Source organism: Catharus ustulatus, chromosome 16 (assembly GCF_009819885.2).
Source record: "Catharus ustulatus isolate bCatUst1 chromosome 16, bCatUst1.pri.v2, whole genome shotgun sequence".
NCBI classification, from domain to species: Eukaryota; Metazoa; Chordata; class Aves; order Passeriformes; family Turdidae; genus Catharus; species Catharus ustulatus.
The window spans coordinates 1913853-1936012 of NC_046236.1; the positions used below are offsets into that span (position 1 = coordinate 1913853).

At 62.0% G+C, this 22160-nt stretch overlaps 1 protein-coding gene across 3 annotated transcripts; it reads left to right on the top strand.

Annotated features, from left to right (window-relative positions):
• Window positions 1–5253: 5253 nt before the first annotated feature.
• Window positions 5254–21833, top strand: SBK1 (SH3 domain binding kinase 1). Of its 3 annotated transcripts, none has more exons than XM_033073994.1 (4): window positions 5254–5903; window positions 18278–18480; window positions 18565–18767; window positions 19322–21833. In XM_033073994.1, the coding sequence occupies exons 1-4, from the start codon at window positions 5842–5844 to the stop codon at window positions 20102–20104; spliced, it is 1251 nt and encodes a 416-aa protein (XP_032929885.1). In that variant the 5' UTR covers window positions 5254–5841; the 3' UTR covers window positions 20105–21833. The 3 variants fall into 3 exon arrangements, with proteins under 3 accessions (XP_032929885.1, XP_032929886.1, XP_032929883.1); XM_033073995.1 differs by lacking the exon at window positions 5254–5903 and adding an exon at window positions 11553–11585; XM_033073992.2 differs by lacking the exon at window positions 5254–5903 and adding an exon at window positions 12618–13563.
• The last annotated feature ends 327 nt before the right edge of the window (window positions 21834–22160 follow it).

The window sequence follows — 22160 nt, forward strand, 5'->3', positions numbered from 1 at the left end:
CTCTGACTCCTCCAGAAATTTTTGGAATCCCTTTAACACTTCCAGAATCCCTCTCACACCTCCAAAACCACCAAAACCTCTCCAAAGTCTTTCCAACATCCCCAGAACCTCTCCAAACCCCCTTCAACATTCCCAACATCTCCAAAACCCCTCCGGCACCTTCAAAATCTCTCCAAAATCTCCAAAATCCTCTCCAAAACCACTCCAGCATCTCCAGAACTTCTCCAAAATCTCTGCAATGTTTCCTACACCACCAAAACACTCAGTTGCCTCCAAGACTTGTGCAACACTCCCAAAACCACTCCAATGCCTCCAAAACCTCTCCAACAGCTCCAGAACTCCTCTGACACCTCCAACTCCCCTCCAAAAATTCCCCAATATTCCCAGCACCTCCAAAACTTCTCCAACACATCCAGAACTCCTCTGGCTTCTCCAAAACTCCTCTGACTGCTCCAAACTCACTCCAAGACCTCTGCACCCCCCAGCTGAGCCCAGGGGTGTCTGTGCTGATCCGAGGTGGAGCTGGCCAGGTTCAGTACCTCAGCAGGGCTCCCCTGGGATGTGCAGCTGTGTGGGCTCGTTCCCATGGTGATCATTAAAAGGATAATCTCATTAGCACCGTTTGTCATCCCGGCAGGGCTGTGTGTGGACACGTGCTCCGAGGAGCAGGGACAGTGGGGACAGGATCTCTGAGCCTCCCCAGCCAGGGGATGGCTGCTTCCACCTCTGTGGGGTTTGGGGTGGGCTTTTTTGGGGTCTCCGAAAGAGAAACAGTTCCAGATCCGTGGGATGAGAAGGGAGGGATCCACAGGCATGGAGATGGGAACCTAAAGAAGGAACCTTCTGCCAAACTGCTGGGTCCCTGCAGGGACACTTCTCCTTTATTCCACCTGTCCCTGCAAAGGCCAAGGATGTGGAACAGCTTTCAGGAGTGTGAGGATGAGTTTTCCAAGCCTTTGCTTTAGAAACATCTGTGCCAAGGTAAAGGAATCATAAAGCATGGAATGATTTGGGTTGAAGGGACATCAAAGCTCATCTTTGCCCCTGCTGTGAGCAGGGACACTTCCCACTGTCCCAGGCTGCTCCAAGCCCTGTCCAGCCTGGCCTTGGACACTGCCAGGGATCCAGGGGCAGCCACAGCTTCTCTGTACACCCTATGCCAGGGCCTGCCCACCCTCCCAGGGAACAATTCCTTCCCAATATCCCATCTAGCTCTGCCCTCTGGCAGTGGGAAGCCATTCCCTGTGTCCTGGCTCTCCAGGTCCTTATAAAAAGTCTGTGCCCATCTTCCCTCCAGGCCTCCTTTAGACACATCAAGGTGTCCCCAGTGTCCTGTGCCTCACACAGCAAACACCAGGTCTCACACAGCCCCATCGGGGACCTCCTGTTGTTGTTGCTCCATGAAAAAACCAGGTAGCAATTCCACATCAGCCTCTACTATCACTGGAGCATGAGGAAGAGCCTGTCCTGGGAATGTGGCCATGCCAGGCCCCAGGCCAGCTTTATCCCGTTGTTGGAAGTGCCATTTCTTAAAGAAAATCAGCAGTCCCCCAAACCAATGGCTGTGCCAGCCCTTGTTTCAATTTGGGGCTTCTCCATCCTAGAGAGGGAGCAGAAGTGCTTGGACTGTGCTGGACCAGCTCTGAGGTAGGAGAAGCCATCCATCTCCCTTTTTAAAAAAATTATTTCGTAACTTTATGTCTTAAAAACACAGGAGGCATGGAAATGCCATGGAGCTGAACAGCTGTTTTGGGAGATGAAGGGAATAGGATTTGTGAAAATAATTTGTTACCACATGGTTTATCTCTCAATTTTTATTACAAACAGGCACTGAAATAAATGCCTGTTCTCCAAGCCTCCTGCACTGCTCCAGCCTTGATTCCAGCCCCTTCAATCCCACATTCAAATATTCATCACATTTAATTGCTTTATTCCTGTTTTGCAGCTTTTGGGTTTTGCCCTCAGGGTGAGTCTGAGCCTCATGCCAACCCAGCAGCTGGCTGTGCTTCCCCTCACATCCCTCCCCTCTGTTGCCATCTCCTTTATTGTTCCTGTCACAAATGAGCTGTAACTCATTGGGAATGCCATGGAGAAATGAGCATTTTACTGCCCTGCCATCTCATGCAAAGCAATTTGATGAAAAGGGTTAAACTGTGTTTTATAAGTCCAATAAAGCAGCTTGGAAAAGTTTTGTCCACAAAGCCCCACCGCTCCCCACGTCTCCCAAGTTCCTTGGCAAGGAATTTGCTTATTTAGCAAGCTGTAAAAACCCAGCAGGTAAAAATTCCTGAGTACAAATTCCTGAGGAAAGTACAAATGTGGATAATTAATGATATAAACCCAGCAGAGCCTGAGGGCAGGGAGCTCCTCCCTGGGATGGGTCTGTGTCCTGCCTTGGTGTGGGGTGGGACACAGGCACCCCCAGCCTGGTGTCCCAGGGGTGGAGGGTGTTTAGCTGGGCTGGAATCCCACCCCATCCCACATCCCTGTGCTGGGCAGGCTGGGTAGGGCCATCCAGGGTGGCCGTGGTGGCTGAGGGACCTTTGTGGCTTTGTGGCCACCATTGGTCCTGGCCGGGTCTTCCTGCCTCCGCTCCTGCTCTGCTCCATGCCCTCATCTGGGGTTTTGGCACTGATTATACCCTGGGAATGGCTTCCCAATCCCCTTAGAAGGGTGGCTGCTGCCAGCCTGGGGCTGAAGGAGCCCATGGAGACAGGATCCCCAAAGGACATGTGGATGGGGAGCACAGCAAGGCCAAGCGTCAGCCAGGCCTAGTGGGTCTAATGTCTGGAGAGTATCTGAAAGGGAGCCCTGGAAATTCATCCCAGTGTCCCAACCACCCCTTCCAAGAGCTCCCCAGCCAGAGGAAAAGGAGGAAGCCAGGGCAGTTCTCTCCCTCTGCTCTCCTGCAGGCAGCAGAAAGGATGCATTCAGGCTGTGGCTTCTTTTGAACCTACACGAAGTTCAGTCTGTCCCAGCCTTCTTCCCACATCTCCAATCCACCCAGACAGCACAGCAGGATGTCCTGAGCTGCCCTTCTGTGCCTCTCCCTGCTCTCAGCATGCCACGGTTTGGTGGGACACCAGCAGAGGTGCAGGTGCTGCTGGAGGAGGATGATCGATGATGGTTTCCATGGGCAAGCTCTCATCCTGAGGGCTCTGTCCCTCACCAGAAGCTCCTGTGGGGATCCACCAGGAGCCACAGGGATCTGTGACTGGCCCCTTGGTCCAACATTGTGCTGGGGTTTTATTTAGTGAGGCAGGAGCCAAAGAGGTGTCCTCTTTTTCAAGAAAGCAGAGGGTGGAGGGGGAAGCTATTAGGGGCTCCCCAGGCCTGGGCACTCTCATCCTCTTCTCTTTTCCTCCAGGTTTCTGCTCCACTCTGCTCAGCCCATTAGCCAAGGCATTAAATTTTAACATTTTTGTTGTTCCTGCATGTTCCTGGTGAGTGGGTGCCCGGGTGGATGCCAGGGCCTTGGGGGGCCTGGGGGACCTGATCCCATGGACTCCCTCAGTGCCAGGCCTGGGGGATGCTGGTGCTGCTTCTCCCAGCACCCAAGGACCAGCGTGGAAAGAGGATCATTGCAAACACCCTGCACAGCTCCAGTGGAGCCAGACTGGGAGTGCTGGGAGTGCTCACAAAGAGAAGGCTCCAGGGACACCTCAGAGCCCCTGCCAGAGCCTAAAGGGGCTCCAGGAGAGCTGCAGAGGGACTGGGGACAAGGGCCTGGAATGAGAGGACACATAGAATGGCTTCCCAGTGCCAGAGGGCAGGGATGGATGGGATATTGGGAAGGAATTGTCCTCTGTGAGGGCAGTGAGGCCCTGGCTCAGGTTGCCCAGAGAAGCTGTGGCTGCCCATGGATCCCTGGAAGTGTCCAAGGCCAGGTTGGATGGGGCTTGGAGCAGCCTGGGATAGTGGAAGGTGTCCCTGCTCATAGCAGGGCATGGAACGAGATGGGTTTTAAAGTTTTTTCCAACCTAAGCCATTCTGGGATTCCAAGATTCTGTGAGATAAAATTGGGATCATCAGAGTCTCCTGGGGAGACAGGACCCAAAGCAGCACAGCCAGGATCTTTCTGGCCATGAGGAATTAAAAAGCCATCGATTTCTGCCATTAGCGGGGGTGTGGCCGGAGCAGACGCCACAGGCAGAGCCACTCACTGAATAATTCAGGGAGAGAGATGACGAAGCCTGAGCCCAGGCTGGGGAAGCCTCTCTCTGTTCTCCTGCTCCAGCTCCCCAAGGACAAGGCTTTTGCTCCTGTCCCAGGACACTGGGTGAGGGACCAGGGTTCAGTCCCAAGGACCTGGGGGACGTATGTTGGTCCCTGAGCCAGTCCCAATGGATGGGGAACAGAGACATGTCAGGGCCATGTGAGTTTGGGGGCTCCTGACCCAGCGTGGCCCGCCTATCCCCCTGGAACAGCTGGCCATGGCCTGCAGTAATGGTCCATTTTGGGGCAGGGACACTCCTGAAGGGGAAGGGGACACTGCTATGGGGCAGGGACACTCCTGAAGGGGAAAGGGACACTGCTGTGGGGCAGGGACACTCCTGAAGGGGAAAGGGACACTGCTGTGGGGCAGGGACACTCCTGAAGGGCAAAGGGACACTGCTGTGGGGCAGGGACACTCCTGAAGGGGAAAGGGACACTGCTGTGGGGCAGGGACACTCCTGAAGGGCAAAGGGACACTGCTGTGGGGCAGGGGCACTCCTGAAGGGGCAAAGGGACACTGCTGTGGGGCAGGGACACTCCTGAAGGGGCAAAGGGACACTGCTGTGGGGCAGGGACACTCCTGAAGGGGCAAAGGGACACTGCTGTGGGGCAGGGACACCCCTCACAAAGCACCGTGGTGCTCCTGTCCTGTGCCCTGTCCCACTGTGTCCCTGCAGACAGGATGGCTCCCACGCCACCTCCTCCACCACCAGCAGCCACGGGCCACCCACGAGCACCCAGGCGAAGAGATTTCCCCCCGGCTGTGCCATGTCCCCTGTGCCAAGGCTGCTCGTATCCTGGGGATATCGGGCAGAGCCCTGGGACACAGAGCACGGGCTCCTCGCCGACTCGCGTGCCCCGGACGGGCGAGCTGAGTTTGCCCGGTCTCAGCCCGTGCTGGCGAGCCCGGAGGCAGCAGCGGGCACCGATGCTGGAGCCCGGGCAGGCGGCATTGGAGGAGTTAACTCGCAGCCTCGCCGCGGGAGTCGGCAGCTATTAATACTCGCACGCTGCCTGAGCTGTCAGAGCGAGCGGCTGCTCTGCCGGTGAGACGAGCCCCGCGGAGCCGCCGCTCCACGACGGCACAACTTTCCCCTCCGTCGGTGTGTTGGGCTGCCGGACCCAGCCGGACCCCTCCAGACCCTTCCAGACCGCGCTGGATGCTGTCACAGCCCGCCGGACGCCACCTGCTGCAGGGGACGCTTCCCCTCCCCGCGGCACGGGCACTGTCCGGTGCTCCGGGGCAGCGCTGCCCACGGCCTCTGAAACACCGCGGGGCTCGGCCGGTGCCTCGGGCCGCCCTGCCGGACCCCCGGTGCTGGTGATGCCATCCCAGGTCGCTGTTCGCAGCCCCTGAGGACCGGCCGGGCACCGCCATGGGGCCCGGGGTGGCACCGGGCATCGCTGGCCCCGGTGTGAAGGGGACGCGGGACATGGCACAGCCCGGAGTTGCCTCCGTGCCCGGGCAGCGGCCGTGTGACGGGCTCCCCGACACCATGGCCCCGGCAGGGCCAGCGTGAGCCTCCGGCCATCGCCGGCACTGGCGAGGAAGATGCCAACACCCCTCCGGCACTGCCTGCCCTGCGGTCGCCCTCGCCCGGGCGCGGTGGCCACTGGACCTGAGCGATGGATTCCTTCTGCTTCGTCTGCTTCCAGAAAGAGGAGCTGCAGCCCCTGCACCTGCACAGGTCAGTGCCGCGACCCGGGACAGCCCCGGTGGGGACACAGCGCTGCTGGGGACACGCCGTGAACCCACGGGAGGGCACGGACGGGGAGCGGGACACGGAGCCAGGCTGGGGGACAGTGCGGGGCGGGCCGTGCCGTGCCGTGCCAAAGTTTCCTTGGGAGCAGGCACATCCTGTCCTGGCCAGGGGAGTCCGCAGCCGGTGCTGTGACGGGAGAGCTGCACGCAGAGCTTAGCACGTGTGTCCGGCCGGGATGTGCTTCCCTGGTAACAGCTCTCCAGGGACCCCGCTGGGCATCCCGTGCCGTGTCGTGCCGTGCCGTGCCGTGCTGTGCCGTGCCGTGCCGTGCCAGCTCAGCGCTGCTGCTGTGCCCGTGGGAGCGGTGGGCAGCAGCGTGTGCACCCACGGCCTTCTGGAGCCGTCCCAGAACCACCCCCGATCCATGCTGGAGCCATCCCACCCATCCGTGCTCACCTGAGCAGGGTCCCTGGGCACTCTCTGCTCCTCCCTGCCTGGCTGGGGCCGGGGCCCAGTGCAGTTGAGGGGTCCACAAGGAGAGGCTCCCCGAGGCCTGTCCCTCTGAAAAGCACCGGCACTTGCCTCCCCCTTTGCTGAAATCTCTCCCATCGGCTGCTGAGCGACAGCCAAGGAGAATGTGGCGGTGCCGGAATTAGCCGGGCAGCCGGCAGGATGCGAGGTGTGAATGCTGGCACATGTTGTGCCCAACTGCTCCTCCGTGGCACTGAGCCACTGCCGGCTCCTGTCCCACACTGCCAGCCCCCAGCAGAGCCCCTGCCTGCTCCAGCCAGGAGCCCTCCAGGCTCTGGCTGTTCCCAGAGAGGTCTGGGGGGCCTCAGGGCCATCAGCTGGATCAATCCAGATGGTCTGTCCTTCCTCCTGGCTTGCAGGAAGCTGTAGGATTTGTTTTGGTGTAAATCATGAGTTTTTGGAGCCTCAGTTCCCGTGAGTCAGTGCCCAGGTGGGGGGAAGAGGGGTACCCAGGATCGACAGGGCCTGGGTCTGGGTTCTGCTGGCTGGGGGTGGGGGTGCACAGAATTCCCAGGACTCCTGTCCTACAGCCTAACCCGGACTCAGAGCTGCCCAGTGGCATCCAGCCTGTGTCAGGCCACAGGTGGCATCGTTTGGCATTCTCAGTCAGGTAGGGAGCACCCGGGTGGCAGTGTGGTGGCCCAGGGTCCCGCCTCCCTGCTCGGGGGATGGCGAGGGACGGACACCCATGGCTTGTGCCCTGTGCTGCCCTGCTTCAAGGTGGGCTGCACTGGGGTGTGTGGGTGTGGTTGTGTCCGGTCCCAAAATGCCCCCTTGGTTATCACCAGCTTGTCCCTCAGTCTGTCTCCATCCCATAGGGACACTGATGCCATAGCCTGTCACCTCCAGCACAGGCCACTGGGATGGGCTCCCCGGGGTGACAGGAGGTGCTGGCAGAGCTGCTCCCTGCTCTGTCACCGCCCCACCGCCCGGCCCTGGTCCTGCCCCCTGTGCCAGCACGCGTGAGTGCTGTGGCAGTGTGTCTGTCCCCCATGTCTGTCCCGACGTTGTCCCTTCATGTTTGTCCCCCCGTGCATTTCCCCACGCCTGTTCCCCATGTCTTTCCCCTCTGTCTGTCCCCTCGTGTGTGTCTTTTCCCTTATGTCGGTCCGCCCGTGTCTGTCCGTCCCCGACCCCCGTGCCTGTCCCCCCGTGCCCGTCCCCGCAGCCTCTAGATGGTGCCAGGAGAACGGGCAGCGAGCGGAGGCGGCGGGCGGGCGGTGCCGGGTGTGCTGGGGTACCGGGGTGCCAGGGCGGGTCCCGTGGCTCTCCAGGGTGGCTCTCTCCGTGCCCCCAGTTCAGTCCCTCCTTCCCCTCGTTCTGCTCCTTTTCCCGAGCAGCCCATCCCAAAGAGCCCGCTCTTGTCTCGTTCCATCCCGGTGCCTGAACAGCCTCACTGTGTTCCAGGCTCAGCACCATTCCCAAGATCCCAAACGCGGCCGGTGCTGCCCCAGCCCGGGCCAGGTGATCCGTCCCTTGGGGCGCTGTGCCCCGCCCGGCTGCTCGGTCCCTGGCAGCCCCAGAGCCCGGGACTGGCTCTGGGCCGGGGCAGCCCCCGAGGGTCGCTGGAGGGGCTCGGCGTGTGTCCATCAGCAGCGGGGCTGTCCCGCGGCTCCTGGGCACGGCTGCTCCCTGACCTTGAGAGCAGCCACCGGGAATTCTGTGAATTCTGTGAATCTCCTGCCGGCTGTCACCGCGTGCGATGGCAGCACGGGGGGGACACCGAGTGGGGGGACATCTGAGCCCCGCGCTCCGGGAACCTGCTCCCACCACCCCTTCCCCTAGGAATCGCCATCCCCGTGGATGGGCTCTGTCCCCAGGGGACACCCGGCGCCCCCGACAAGGGGCTGTGTCCTCCGGGCTGCCCGGGGGGTGCTGGCCCCGCAGGCGGGACACGCCGGAGCCCCCCAGGGGAGCGGGTCCCCTCCGCCCGTGCTGCGGCTCCCGGCGTGCTCCGCTGCCGCCTTCCCTCCCTCCTTCCCTGCGCTGCTCCTTCCCAGCATCCCCGCAGCATCCCCGCAGCTTTGGCTCCTGTCACAGGCGCGGGTGGCCGTGGGACCCCGGCCCGTGTGGGCTCTGCCCCTCGGCTCCCGCTCTGACCCAGCGATGGCGAAGGGACAAGCGACCTTCTCGCTGGATTCCAAGGGGATTTGGCACTCTGGGAATATTTTGGGCTCTCCAGGTCATTTCCCGCTGCCCACCCTGTCCAGGCACGAGCCGGATATTCCCTTTCCGAGCACAAATCCCAGGGGCACTCGTGGTCCCTCGGGGAGGCGGGGGCTCTTCGCACGGTTTGGGATTGCACGAGGTGATAAACATGTTTGATCTGGCTCCTTTCATCTCGTTAATCTTAATTAGTTATTAATATTCCGGGAGTGCTTTGAAGACCACTAGCTCAGTGCGGGCACTCCCTGGTACAACTGGTGTTACTATGGCTCAGTGTGCATGTCACCCACGTGCCACCGAGGGCCAGGGATGCCCCAGAGGGACCTGACGGGCCCCATGGACCCCCCCGGAGTCACATGGAGCCCTGCTGAGCCCCACGGAGGCCTGGCAAGCTCTGAGGAGCCCCACAGATCCTTAGAGAGCCCCACAGATCACCACAGAGTCACGTGGAATCCCCCACAGCCCTGCTAAGCCCCATGGCATCCCAAAGAGCCCTGCTGAACCCTACAGAGTCCCATGAACACCTGCTGAAGCCCATGGAGCCCTGATGGATCCCATGGAGCCCCACAGAGCCCCACACAGCCCTGCTGAGCTCCGTGGAATCCCACAGAGCCCCACAGAGCCCCACAAAGCTCCAAAAAGCCCCACAGAGTCTCACAGAACCCCACGAAGCCCTGCTAGGACCAGCTGGTGCCAGTGCCAGCTCAGCCCCTGTGCACAGCACCAGGATGGTGCCACTGGGAGCTGACCCATGTGCGGGGCGTGTGACACTGTCCCTGCAGCCCCCCCGTGGTCCCTGGGCTGGCTCCGCGGGCACCGGCACCTCCCGCCTGACCTAGAAACAGCCCCGAGCTATAAATAGGGAGAGAGTTGACAGGGAGCTCGGAGGAGCCGCTCGGAACGCCGAGAGCAGGAGCTGCGGGAGCCAGGATGGCACGGCAAGGACAGGCAGGGGACACGGGGGCGAGCGGCCTCGGGAGGGGGCGAGGCTGGAGCCACCTCATCCCAGCGGCCCATGGAGCGGCTCTGGCTGTCCTTGGCCCGTGTGTGCTGCTATGGTGACACAGAGAGCACCCCAGCTCGGCCCATCTCCCACGGTTTTCCTCTTTCACCCCTCAGATGCTCTCCTGCCCTTCCCTTCCCCAGCGCCCGTTCCGAGCACCGCCAGCCCACCCTAGCCCACCCCGGCCGGCCGGGTCACCGCGCTCCAGCATTTCTCATCCCAATGCCATTCCGATGCCTCACCCCGGTGGGAATCATCCACACTTGGAGCATCCCAACCGCGGGAGCCGGGAGCTGTGGCAGGAACCCGGGGGGTGGAGGGGACCGGCCCCGGGCGCCGTAGCCACCCCTCCGGGGGCTGCCGGGCGGGAGGAGGGTGACAGTGGCACAGCCGATGCCGGCACAAATTGAAGCGGAGTGTCGGAGTGTGATTCAGCCTCTTACCTTAAAGTCATTCATGAAAAGATTTAATTGCTCCGCATCCTCAGCGCGAGCGGAGCCATCCGTGAGTCAGTGCCGATGGTTCCCCGGCCCTCCCCGGCTTGAGGGGCTCAGGGGCCGTGGGACGGCCCCGGTCCCAGCGGAGAGGGCACAGCTGATGTGTGGGAACAGCCCCTTGTCCCCCTCGGAGGGTGGGGCAGCCCCATGGCTGTGGGTCCCCTTAAAGTGACATCGCGGAAGCGAAAGGACCTGGCATCCAGCTGAGAGACAGTCTCAAAGCAAATCCTGGCCTGTGTTGAACATCCCTGCTTGGCCTTGATGGGCACAGAAGGAAATCCGGGTGTGTCCAGGGATGGTCCAGGAGGGACCACGGTGCCAACCCCTTACCTTCCTTCGGGAGAGCTGTCACTGTTCCCCAGGCTGAAAGTGCCTGGGAGCTCCTGGTGCCCAGCTCTGGCATCACTTGCTGAAAGTGTTGCCAAATTTAAGGCACCTGAAGGGAAGCTCCCGTGATGTCTTTGCCTCATCTGGCATTCCCTGGCTTGGCCTGGATGTTCCCACCATTCATGAACCACGGGGGAAGCCACATGTCCTGCACACATTGAGGAGCAGCATTCTGGGCGGCTGTCTGTGCCATGGTGGCCATCACCGTGCTGGCTCAGGGTGCCCAGACAAGCTGTGGCTGCCCCATCCCTGGACGTGTCCAAGGCCATGCTGTGAGAGGCTTGGAGCAGCCTGGGATGGAGGAAGGTGTCCCATGGCGGGGTTGGAACGAGACGATCCTGAAAGTCCCTTCTAACCCAAACCATTCCTTGACCCAGGGTGGGCATCACCCACACCACGGGGGCATCACCAGTGCCAAAGGAGTGGGAACAGAGTCTTGGAGGGCTCAAGGACAGCAGGGCCCAGGGAAGCAGCGGGCAGCAGGACATGGATGTGCGCTTTGGCATTCCGGCTGCACAGTGCTGGTGACCCCCGGATGCTCCAAGCTGGGGCTGTCGGGTCCTCGAGTGGGGTAGGGTGCGAAGCCGCCCCCTGCAGAGCACCACTCCCATCCCCATTGTCCCCAGCGCCGTGGTCTGCTCCGAGCCGAACCCGCGGTACCGGAGCTCCGCACCGGGCGGGGAGGGCAACCCCCCTTTCCTGGGCTGCTCCCGCACCGACTCCCCCCGGCTACATCGGGTGGGGCGGGGACAAGCAGCGCCCCGCATCCCGCATCGCTCATTCCGCATCCCCCCATCCCCGCGGGGCTGGCGGCGGAGCCCCCCCGCGCCTCCCGCTCCTCCCGCTCCGCGCTCCCTCCCCGGGGCGGCGCCGGTGCCGGTGCGGGCGGAGCGCGGCGCGGGGCGGGCGCTGCCGGGGGTTGCGGGGGGCGCCGCGCTCCCTCCGCTCCCTCCGCTCCCTCCGCTCCTCCGGCGGCGGCGGGGCCGCGGCATGAGGAGCCCGGCGGGGCGGGCGGAGCGCGGCGGCGGCGGCGGTGGCTCCTCTCCCGCCGGGGACGGGGCGCGGCGGCGGCTCGCCCCTCCGGTAAGGCGGCGGTGCGGGGATGGGGGTGCGGGGATGAGGATACGGGGATGGGGGTGCGGGAGGCGCTGCCCGCCCGGTACCGAGGCCGCCCTTTGTTTGCCCGCACGGCGCGGGGAGGGGACAAAACCCCCATCCCGGTACCAGCGGCGCTCCGGGATGAATGGAGCGGGGTGGGCACCGCGCGGTGCCCCCGGGATCGCCCCCCCGCCCCGCTCCGGGTCCCTCCTGCGGCCGGTGGCACCTGCGCCCCGGGCGGCCCCGGTACGGCGAGGGAGCGAGGGGGAGGGATGGGGACGGAGGGGCGTGAGTGACACCGAGCCGTGCTGGGGCCGCGGGGCTCCCGGCAGATTTGGGGGTGTCTGGAAGGGTGCGCTGAGCTGGGAGCAGAGGAAGGGGAGAGCAGGGAGAGGCGGCCTCGGGGGCAGCTCAGGCCGTGTCCCCTCGTGTCCCCTCATTGTGTCCCCTTGTGTTCCCTCATCACCTCCCCATCTCATCTCCCCTTGTTTCCCCTCATATTCCCTCACCTCCCCTGATCTTCCCCCACCAGCTTCCTGTCTTCCCTATTACCCTCCCTCATGTCCCCTCATGTCCTCTTGTCATCTCCCCTCATGCCCCGTCCATCATCTCCCCTCGTTTCCCCTCATTGTCTCTGCTCATCGTGTCCTCTCTTGTCCCCTCGTCATTTCCCCGTGCCATCTCCTCTCGTCATCTCCTTGTCTCCCCTGGCATCCCTTCACCACGTCCCCTCCTGTCTCCTTGTGTCCCCTCATCACCTCCCCTATCTCCCCTTTCACCTCCCCTGCTGTCCCTGCTGTCCCCTGGCCCGGGTGCGGGACCGGCCTCACCGCACCCCGGCGTGTCCCCGGCTGCAGGGGAAGGGGGAGCGTGACCCACTTTCCTGCAGGTCCGGCCTCGCTGCCGCCGTGGCCGCGGGCGGGCAATGCCAGCCGGGAGCCCCGGCACAGCTCGGGGACCGGCTACAGGGTGGCCCGGCCTCGGTGTGCTGGACCCACGGGGAGGCAGAGGTCAGAGTGTCTGTGCGCCAAGCCCCCGACCCGCCCGGTGTCACCGTGTCACCGTGTCACCGTGCCCGGGGTCTGCGGGAGGAGACCGTGGCAGAGCTGGGAGCATCCTCCCTGCTGGGAGCATCCCAGTCGGCAGAGGCGATGCCCGGGCTGCACGGGCATACAAAGCCCCTTGCACTGGAGTCAGGACGGTGTTGTGGCAGAGGGACGTGTCCCTGCTGTCGCCAGGAGCGAGCGGGGCTGAGGGCTGGCTGGCCCTGCCGTGGGGCTCGGGCAGGTGCCGCTCGGGGCGTTTGTCTTTGCAGATCCCAACCGTGCGGTGCTGCCGGCGCTGGCGGAAGAGTTTTGGGAGGGAGATGATGACAGGCTGATGAAACCAATCAAACAATGAAGTAATCATAAATCCCCGGTGCTGGCGGCGAAGGCGGGAGGAGCTGCAGGCTGGAGGAGCTGAGGTCCTAACGAAGCCATCCTGCTCGGCAGCAAAACCCCGGGAGGCCGAAGCTCTGAAAGGCAGCCAAGGTCCTGTCACTGGGGCCGATGGACAGAGACAGCCCCGTGTGGATGAGGGCAGGGAAAATCCTGCCGGCAGCTCCGGGAGAGCGGTGCGGAGGGCACAGGGAACGGTGGCAGGAAGGAGGAGTGGTGCCTCCCCGGGGAGAGTCTTGGCACTGCTTTGTTTGCTCTTCCCGAATTGGTCTGTGAAACCTGAATCCTGGGACCAAAGGCTCAGGAAGCTTGTCACAGGCTGCTGGCCATGACGGGAGATGGTTCCTGCACCGGGGGACACCATGGATGGCTGTGACAGGGCCTGACCCTGCCCTGCAGCTGGAACATCTGCACTGGGAGAGCAGCTCCTGCGACTGGGAGCCCGTGCCTGGCTGGGCGCTCATTGGCTTTGCCGAAGACAATCCTGCTGCCAAGCAGGCTGTTCTGGTCGAGGCAAGGAGCTGGTATGAGAATTGCTGGATAACTTGGAATTCAGTGCCAATTCAGTCCTAAACTGGGGCACTGGGGAGTCCCAGTTGCTGTGGGCGCTTCGGTGGAGATTTGGTGCCGGTTCCGGTGGTGTCTGCAGCGCTGCCCCGCTACTGTGGAGCCAGCTGCACATGGAGATGTGCCCCACCCGTCTCTTTGAGGTGGCTGCTCCTCCTGGGCTGCTGGCAGGGGGGCTGTCCCCAAAGCACTGCCAGCAGTCAATGTCCCCGTGCTGTGTGTGACCGGCCACCTCCCGGACACACTCGGCTTGTGCTGTGAGTGCCTTTGGATGGCCCTGAGGTGGCACATGGATGCAGGAACCCTTCCCCTGTGCCTGTTCTGCTGCTTTGGGTGAGGTGGAAGTTGGTGGCTGGCCTGGCTGGAGGCTGCCTGGCCATGGTGGGTGCCAGTGACTCCGAACCTCAGTGAGATTCCTGTCCTGCCCCCACAGCCACGTTGTCCTCGTTAGGCCAAGGTGCCTTTGCGAGCCCTCCCTGGGCTCCAGCGTGCCACAGCCCCTGGGAAGCACAGCTCATATCTGCAGGTCCCAGCGGCACGGAAGAGAGGAGAGGATGTCCCTGGAACGGGGTCAGGCAGGAATGGAGGTGGCAGGAGCTGGAACTGGAGTGGGGCCCTGGGAGGCAGTGGCTCAGCATGGGGCACGGCCAAGGCACCACTGGCCCCTTGTTCCAGTGACACCAGGGCGGTGCTGGCATGTGGAGAACTGGGAGAGAGGATGGCTCTGCAGGGCCCAGGGCATGACTTTGCTGGCTCAGTGTGTTGTTTAGGGGAAACAGGGCAGGTTTGGAAGCTAGTTGGGGTGTGGAGGGAGGGAGGTCCCTCCTGAGCGATGCCCTGGCCTCCAGCCTGCTCAGCTTGGGTAGGAGTTGGTGTTACCTGTTCATAACTGAGGTTTTGGGGATGGGAATGGGGAAAAATCAAAGCTCTGCCAAGTGCAGGGACAGAGCAGTGTGGGCCTGTGCCCATCCCCACTGCTGCATTTCACTTTGCTCCCCTATTTAAAGACGAATCTGGGTTTTGCAGAGGCCCTGCTCTGCACAGATTTTCTCTTAATTTTCCAAATTCTTTGCCCCAGAACAGCCCACGGTGCAAGTCCCAGCCCCTGGTGCTCACCCGTGCATCAGGTTCAGCCCAAACCCTTTTCCTGTAACCTCCCCAATAATCGGGTTGTTTTTCTGTCAGTCTCTGATGTGGCCAGAGGGATTTTTTCCTCCCCCCTTTCCCCTCTTAATTTCCAAGCAGTCGCTGCTCCAGCAGCCTCCTTTGCGGGACCCTGGGGCAACTCTCCCGGGCGGCCTCTGCTCCTCTCAATGAGCTCCTAATGAGTTTGCAATTAGTTATCGGCAGAGTCGATGTGCCCAGGGCTGGGCGTGCGGCGGAGCGGGATCCAGAGCAGGGCGGAGCATCCCTCAGGAGGGAACAGCGCTGGGGCAGCATTGCCGGTGCCAGCCTCGGCTCCTGGCAGGATGCTGGGCTGTGGATATGGGATAAAGTCCTTCCGGGATCTGCTCCACGGGGCTGGGGATAGAGCCGGCAGGTTTGGGAAGAGGAGCGGCAGCTGCCGACGGGAGACGAGTGGCTGCCTATAAATACCTGCCAGGGAGCAAGGAAGAGGTGGGTGGATTATCCTCCTCACTCAATGAGATAAACGGTTCTGAAGCTTAAACACAGAACAATTTTAGTCTGAATAGTAGGAGAAATGGCTCGGGATGCGGAGATGACGGCAGGAACCGCCTGTGGCGAGCGGCAGGTCCCGGGGCCACGTGGAGCAGCTTTGCTGCCTCTTTGTCACTCCCGGGATCCTGAGCCCGGGGGGGCTTTGCCAGGCTCGGCCGGGATGTGCATCCTCCCTCCCTGCTTGGGAAAGCTCCTTCAGGAACGCCTGGAACCGAGCTGGAGTGAGTTTGTCTTCCTTCGGACATGGTGCTGACTCTTCTGCCAGGGTTTTGGGGCGGGAGAGGAACTGGGGTGCTGGGAAAAGGCCCCATTCTGGCTCTGGAATGACCCGAGCTGGCTGCACAGGTGCTCCTCAGTGTGACTGGCCTGGCTGCAGAAGGATGTGGGACCTCAACCCTGGCCAGGCCAAGCTGGTGGCATCTCCTGCCACACTGGCACTGCCATCCCTCCATGCCCTGCTATTCCCCATCCCTGCTGTCCCTGGGAGTGCACCGAGCCAGAGCCGAGCTCTTGCTGCCTCCTGCTGCTGTCCCGCTTTGCTGCTCACGTCAAACCCAACATGTTTTCAAAAGCTTTTCAATTTTTAATGAAAACTTCTGCGTTTACACTTTCCTTGGGCTCGGCATGTCGGTATTTTGGTCACCGCCGCTGTTTGGCCTCTCCTGGGATCGGTGGTGGCCCCGTGTTCCCGTTAGCTCTGACGAGGCAGGCTTGTTGTTCTGAGCTGGCCGTGGCACTGCGGCAGGATCCCAGCACATCCCAATCCCTGGCAGTACATCCCGCTGCCAGCTGTGCCAGCCCACGCCGCAGCACGGGACCTGACTTGGCGGCATCCCTGCTTCCCATGGATGTTCCTCGGTTGCCTTGGGAGGAGACACCTGGAAACCCCAACAGGCTGAGCCAAAGGGAAAAACAAACAGCTCTTGACTTGGAGAGCACTTCCACAAGCTGCCAGTCCTCCCTCTCCTCTCTCCCATCCAACCAGTGGGGTTTTTCCTCAAACCCAACCTTCCCGACTTGAATAATTGCATTTCAGCGCCGGTTAATTAAGGGACATTGATGAGCGCAATCGTAAATCCAAGCGTAGCCCGAATTCTTCGTGCAGGATGCTGGGGGCTGTTCCCAGTCCTGCCTCCAGCGAGCTGCTGCTGATCCACCTCCACCTCCAGCACCCAGACACTGAGATGGTGCTCCTCTGCCAAGGGGCCAATGAAACACTATGGAGATGAGCTGCATCGGAGATCTTATGAGTCAAACTGTTACATTTTTGGAACATCATGATGTTGAAGTTCCTTTTCTATTTTTTCCCCAACTTCCCAGGGAAAAAATATAACTATAATAAGTGAAGAAGCTGAGCTTTGGTTTGGGATGACAGGCAGCATGGTGGGGGGAAGGAAGGAAGGAAGGAAGGAAGGAAGGAAGGAAGGAAGGAGGGAGAAGTTGGAGATCCGACTCAGCCTTAATGGGAAGGGGCTGGAAGGATCCTTGTGTGGCATCCTGCAGGTGCTTTGTGGGGTGTCTGGCACCATTTGGGGTGGCTGTCACAGCCCCTGCATGGGTCTCAGCCCTTGGGCACCACCTGAGCTCTGCCTGCCCAGGGTTTGTGCTTGTGCCATGATGGAGGGTGAGGCAGTGCCCTGAAGACGTCAGAGGAGATGCTGGGGTGGTTTTGCTGCTGTGGTGGTGTGGTGGGTGACTCTGAGCTTGGATCTTCTTGTGGGAATGGTCAGAGTGAGGAGAAAACCATCCCTGGTTTGTTGGGAGTAAGGAATGTTGGTGCTGTTGTCCATGTACTGCTGCCTGGGCCAGCCTCTGCTCTGCTTGGTGAGATCTCACCAGGAATGCTGCATCCCGCTGATGGTCTCCAGCACAGGAAAGACATGGATATATTGGAGCAAGCCCAGAGGAGGCCACAGTGATGATTATTGGGATGGAACACCTCTGCTGTGAGGAAAAGCTGAGAGAATTTGGATTGTTCAGCTTGGAAAAGAGAAGACTCTAGGGAGACCTTAAAGCCCATTTCAGTGCCTAAAGGGGCTCCAGGAGAGCTGCAGAGGGACTTGGACGAGGACCTGGAATGAGAGAACGAGGGGCAATGGCTTCCCACTGCCAGAGGGCAGGGTTAGATGCGGTATTGAGAAGGAATTGTCCTCTATGAGGGTGGGGAGCCCTGGCACAGGGTGCCCAGAGAAGCTGTGACTGCCCCTGGATCCCTGGAAGTGTCCAAGGCCAGGCTGGACACTGGGGCTGGGAGCAGCCTGGGATAGTGGCAGGTGTCCCTGCCCACAGAACAAGATTGGCTTTAAGGTCTCTTCCAACCCCAATGCAGTCTGGGATTCTGGGATTCTCCACTCTAGTGTCTGGCACCCTGGCCAGTGAAGGCCAGGAGCTGGTGCTGGTGGATATTGGGTGAGATGTGAGGGAGGGATTTGCTGCAGAGCCACTGTGTCCCCCTTGGTGCCTGGGCACAGCCCTGGTTCTGCTCTGGAGCTGGAATACCTCAGGCAGCCCTGGCTGGTGTGAGGCTCAGCTCTGGAGGGGGTCAGAACTGAACAGGGGACACTGGGGACACAGCAGCAGAGGGGATCCCCAAAGGGCCTTAGCTCCTATCCTGCACCACAGCTCTGAACACACCGGGCCTGAGAAAACGTGCCCATGTATGCATCCCTGTTTGTATCCATGTGTGTCCTTGTGTGTGTCTGTGTCCCTGTCTCCTGTCCCTGTCTCTGCCATGCCTGGAGCCCTCCCTTTGACCCCAAACATCCACATGGTTGCAGCCCCCATGGAGGCTGGAGCATCCCCTCCAGAGCGAGGGGGACAGAGGGGTGGCACCTAGTGGGGGCTGCTCAGCAGCACCCTGGCAGCCCAACCCCCTTTACAAGGAGCTCTGGCTGCAGCCCTGGGGAAGGGACAGGATGGGATGGGATGGGATGGGATGGGATACAATGGCTCTGCAGCCCCCACGGAAGCAGTGCCACCTCTGCCTTGCAGCGCAACCATGAGCGCGGGCTCGATTGAGCAGGAGCCGTCGCGCAAGCTGGGCTGCTGCGGGGTGCCCCTGATCACCGAGGACATGCAGTCCCTGGCCATCCGCACCCTCTCGGGCACCGACATCACCAAGCACTATGACCTCATCCGCGAGCTCGGCAAGGGCACCTACGGCAAGGTGGACCTGGTGTCCCACAAAAGCACAGGTGAGGGGAGCGGGGCGTGTGCTGGGAGTGGGGTGCCTGCTCTGTCCCAGCCCAGGGCTCACTCTTGTCCCCTGCCCTCCACAGGCACCAAGATGGCCCTGAAGTTCGTCAACAAGAGCAAGACGAAGCTGAAGAACTTCCTGCGGGAATTCAGCATCACCAACACACTCTCCTCCAGCCCCTTCATCATCAAGGTCTTTGATGTGGTCTTCGAGACCGAGGACTGCTACGTCTTCGCTCAGGAGTATGCCCCTGGTGGGGACCTCTTCGACATCATCCCGCCTCAGGTGGGACCCCATCAGTCCCTGGGAGCCTTTGTGGGACTGGGGACTCGGGGGGGTGCTGGGCAAAGCTGTGCTTTGTGTCCATGTGGAGGAGGGGGTGCAGGTGCAGGGACTGGGCACCCTTGTCCAGGCTGGGCTTGACCACAAGCACCCACAAACAGATGTGGGACCCATCACCCATCCCCTGGGTGGCCTGAGATCCATCACCTGTCCCTAGGATGTTCTGAGATCCATCACCCTTCTCCTGGGCAAGTTGTGGCTGCCCCATTCCTGGAAGTGTCTGGGGCCAGGTTGGATGGGGTTTGGAGCGACCTAGGCTAGTGGGAGATGTCCCTGCCCAGGGCAGGGGGTGGAACTGGACAATCCTTAAGATTCCTTCCAACCCAAACCATCCTATGGGGAGCCTGAGACCACCACTCATCTCATGGGTGGCTCAGGACCCACCACCATCCCCTGCCTACCCAGATAAAAGCACCCATGACCATCAGACCACAGAGATGTGGGGTGGCACCCTGCAGGGCTGATGGCAGGTGGCTGACGCCGTGTCCCCCCCGCAGGTGGGGCTCCCCGAGGAGCTGGTGAAGCGCTGCGTGCAGCAGCTGGGCCTGGCCCTCGACTACATGCACAGCAAGAGCCTGGTGCACCGGGACATCAAACCGGAGAACGTGCTGCTCTTTGACCGCGACTGCCGCCGCGTCAAACTGGCCGATTTCGGCATGACCCGCAAGGTGGGCTGCCGGGTCAAGCGCATCAGCGGCACCATCCCCTACACGGCGCCCGAGGTGTGCCAGGCCGGCCGCGCCGAGGGCTTCGCCGTGGACACCAGCATCGATGTCTGGGCTTTTGGGGTGCTCATCTTCTGCGTCCTCACCGGGAACTTCCCCTGGGAGGCGGCGGTGGCGTCCGACGCCTTCTTCGAGGAGTTTGTGCGGTGGCAGAAGGGGCGGCTGGCGGGGCTGCCCTCGCAGTGGCGCCGCTTCACGGACAGCGCCCTGCGCATGTTCCAGCGCCTGCTGGCCCTCGACCCCGAGAAGCGCTGCCCCGTCAAGGAGGTTTTCTACTTCATCAAGTGCGACCTCATGGCCGAGGTGCGGTGCCGGCCCTCGTACCGCTCCCGCAAGCACGCCAGGGACAAGCTCCCGGCCGGGCCCCACTGCCACGAGGCCGGCGGCTCCTGCACCCCCGCCCCGCTCAAGAGGACCGTCCTGACCGAGGCGAGCGGAGCGCGCGGCCCCGAGCCCGGCGCAGCCGCCCCGGGCACAGCGAGCAGGACAGACGGACGGCAGGACAAGGGCAAGGGGCAGATGGTCCTGGCCACAGCAATAGAGATCTGCGTGTGACGGCCGTGAGTGGCGGCTGCGCGACCCGCCCCGTGCCCCCGCCCGGGGACAGGGATGGGGGAGCGCGTCGAGGTGGCGGCACGAGCCGGGACCGGGCTCTGGGTTTCCCAAAGGAAAAAAAAAAAAAATAGGAAAAGAAAAGAAACACAGTCGAAGAGGAAAAGGACAGAACTGGTTGCGCTCTGTAGCGCCGAGGATGCCGACCCCCCCGTCCTGCCTGGGCGAGGCCAGTGCCTGGGGAGGCCAGGGGCACCCACAGCCCTGTCATGGCTGTGCTGCCCCCTCCAAGGCTCTCCCAGTACGGGGAGGACGAGTCGGGGGCAGTGGCTGGTGGGTGGCCCACTGGCTCTGCCCCCACCCCGTGCTCGACCCCTGTCCGGGGAGCGGGAAGGCCAATGACCCTGCACCGTGGAGGAGGCCTTTGGGGAGGTTTGGGTGGGTGGTGATTTGCCCTCTTCCACTGGTCCCTGCCGCACTGCTGGGGACTGGGAGGGGCTGGGGAGGTGGGTGATGGGGAGCCGGGGGGTGCCGGCAGCTCCGGACCCCCGGCAGCCCCGGCTGCCTCCCTGCTGTGGGAGGTGCTGGCAGCCATTGATGTAGCAAGTGTCCCTGTCTGTGTGTCTGTGTGTCCCAGCCACTGCCCCTGGCAGCCCCTGTCGCCCTGCCCTGCCCCGCACGGCTCAGGCCCTGCCGGAGGGATGGGTCCGTCTGGCCGGAGCCGCGCTCGGGGCTGTGCCCGGTGGGCACGGTGGCGCCCATCCCGCAGGTTGGATGCCCGGGGCCGGGCTGGCTTCCCCGTGGCCGCTCTGCAGCCCCTTTGTACCCCGGGACGGGAGGGGATGGCAGCGGTGCCTCCCAGGCTGGCCTGCAGAGCCCGGGAGCAGGGCAGGGAGCTCCGAGCGACCTCCCGCGGGCCCGCCCGCTTCTCTGTGCTGTCCCCATCACCCCTCCTTGCTGTCACCCCTCAAACCTGTCACCCTCCCCTGGGGCTGGCGGGGAAGCGGCAGCGGGATAGACCCTGCCGGGGCAGGCTGCGGCGAGGCAGGGAGTGCTGGCAGCAGCCACTGGTGGCCCCTTAGTGACAAGGTCCTGGGGTGTGTGTGTGGAGGTCACACCTTCCCTCCTGGATTTGGGCACCCAGCAGAGCGGGGAGCTCACCCACACCACCCTGCTGTGGTTCCGGCTCCCCTCCCATGGGGTGGGTGCCGCGGGGCCGCCCCGGTGCCCCAATTCCCCACAAAGGGCTATAACGCTTTCCAGCAGCAGCAGCAGCAGTTTACAGAGCAGGGGCCGCCCCCAGCCCCCGCCGTGCCCCCATCCCCGGCACCCCCGGGCCCGGCGTTAGACGTAGCATTGCCCCACGTAGAGAGCTAGGCACCGGTTTTACTCCTCTTTGCCTTAGGTCCCTCGATGTCCTCGATCTTTCGTGCAATAATGTAGATAAGGGATCCCGGGCGCCCCGGGAGGGCTCGGTGGCACCGCCCGGGGTGTGTCCCAGGGGGTGCCCGATGTGATTTCTGTCCCCGTCGAGGTCGCTGTGTCCGTAGGTTGTCAGGTTTTTATTTCCAGTTCCCTCAGCTGTCGGGTTTCGGACCTTCTTCCCGTAGGAGAGGCTGTAGTGTCACAGACGTTACCTCAGTTTGTCACTGTTGAAAAGGATTTAAAAAAACCACAACTGAAACCATAAAAAATTACAAAATACATAGTTATAAAAGCAACAAAAAATTTCTCAATGGCGGTGAAGACTTTTTTTTTTATTAACTAAAGGAAACGTGATACTGCTTGTGCGGGGGCGGAGGGCACGGCCTCTGCCCTGCCGTGGCCTCAGGAGTGGCTGTCCCTCCACTTTCACCTGTCACCATGGCCACCCCGGGAAGGGACAGAAGCGATGTGGGAGCAGCACCCATGGGTGGGGGGCACCCAGCAGCCCTCGGTGCAGCCCCCCCTCCGAACAGCCAGGGCTGCCTGATGCCAAATGCATTCTAGCCACGTCCGCAGGCTAATTTCAATTTCCTGGTAATTATGCAAATGAATGTGGATTTAATTAAGGGCAGAT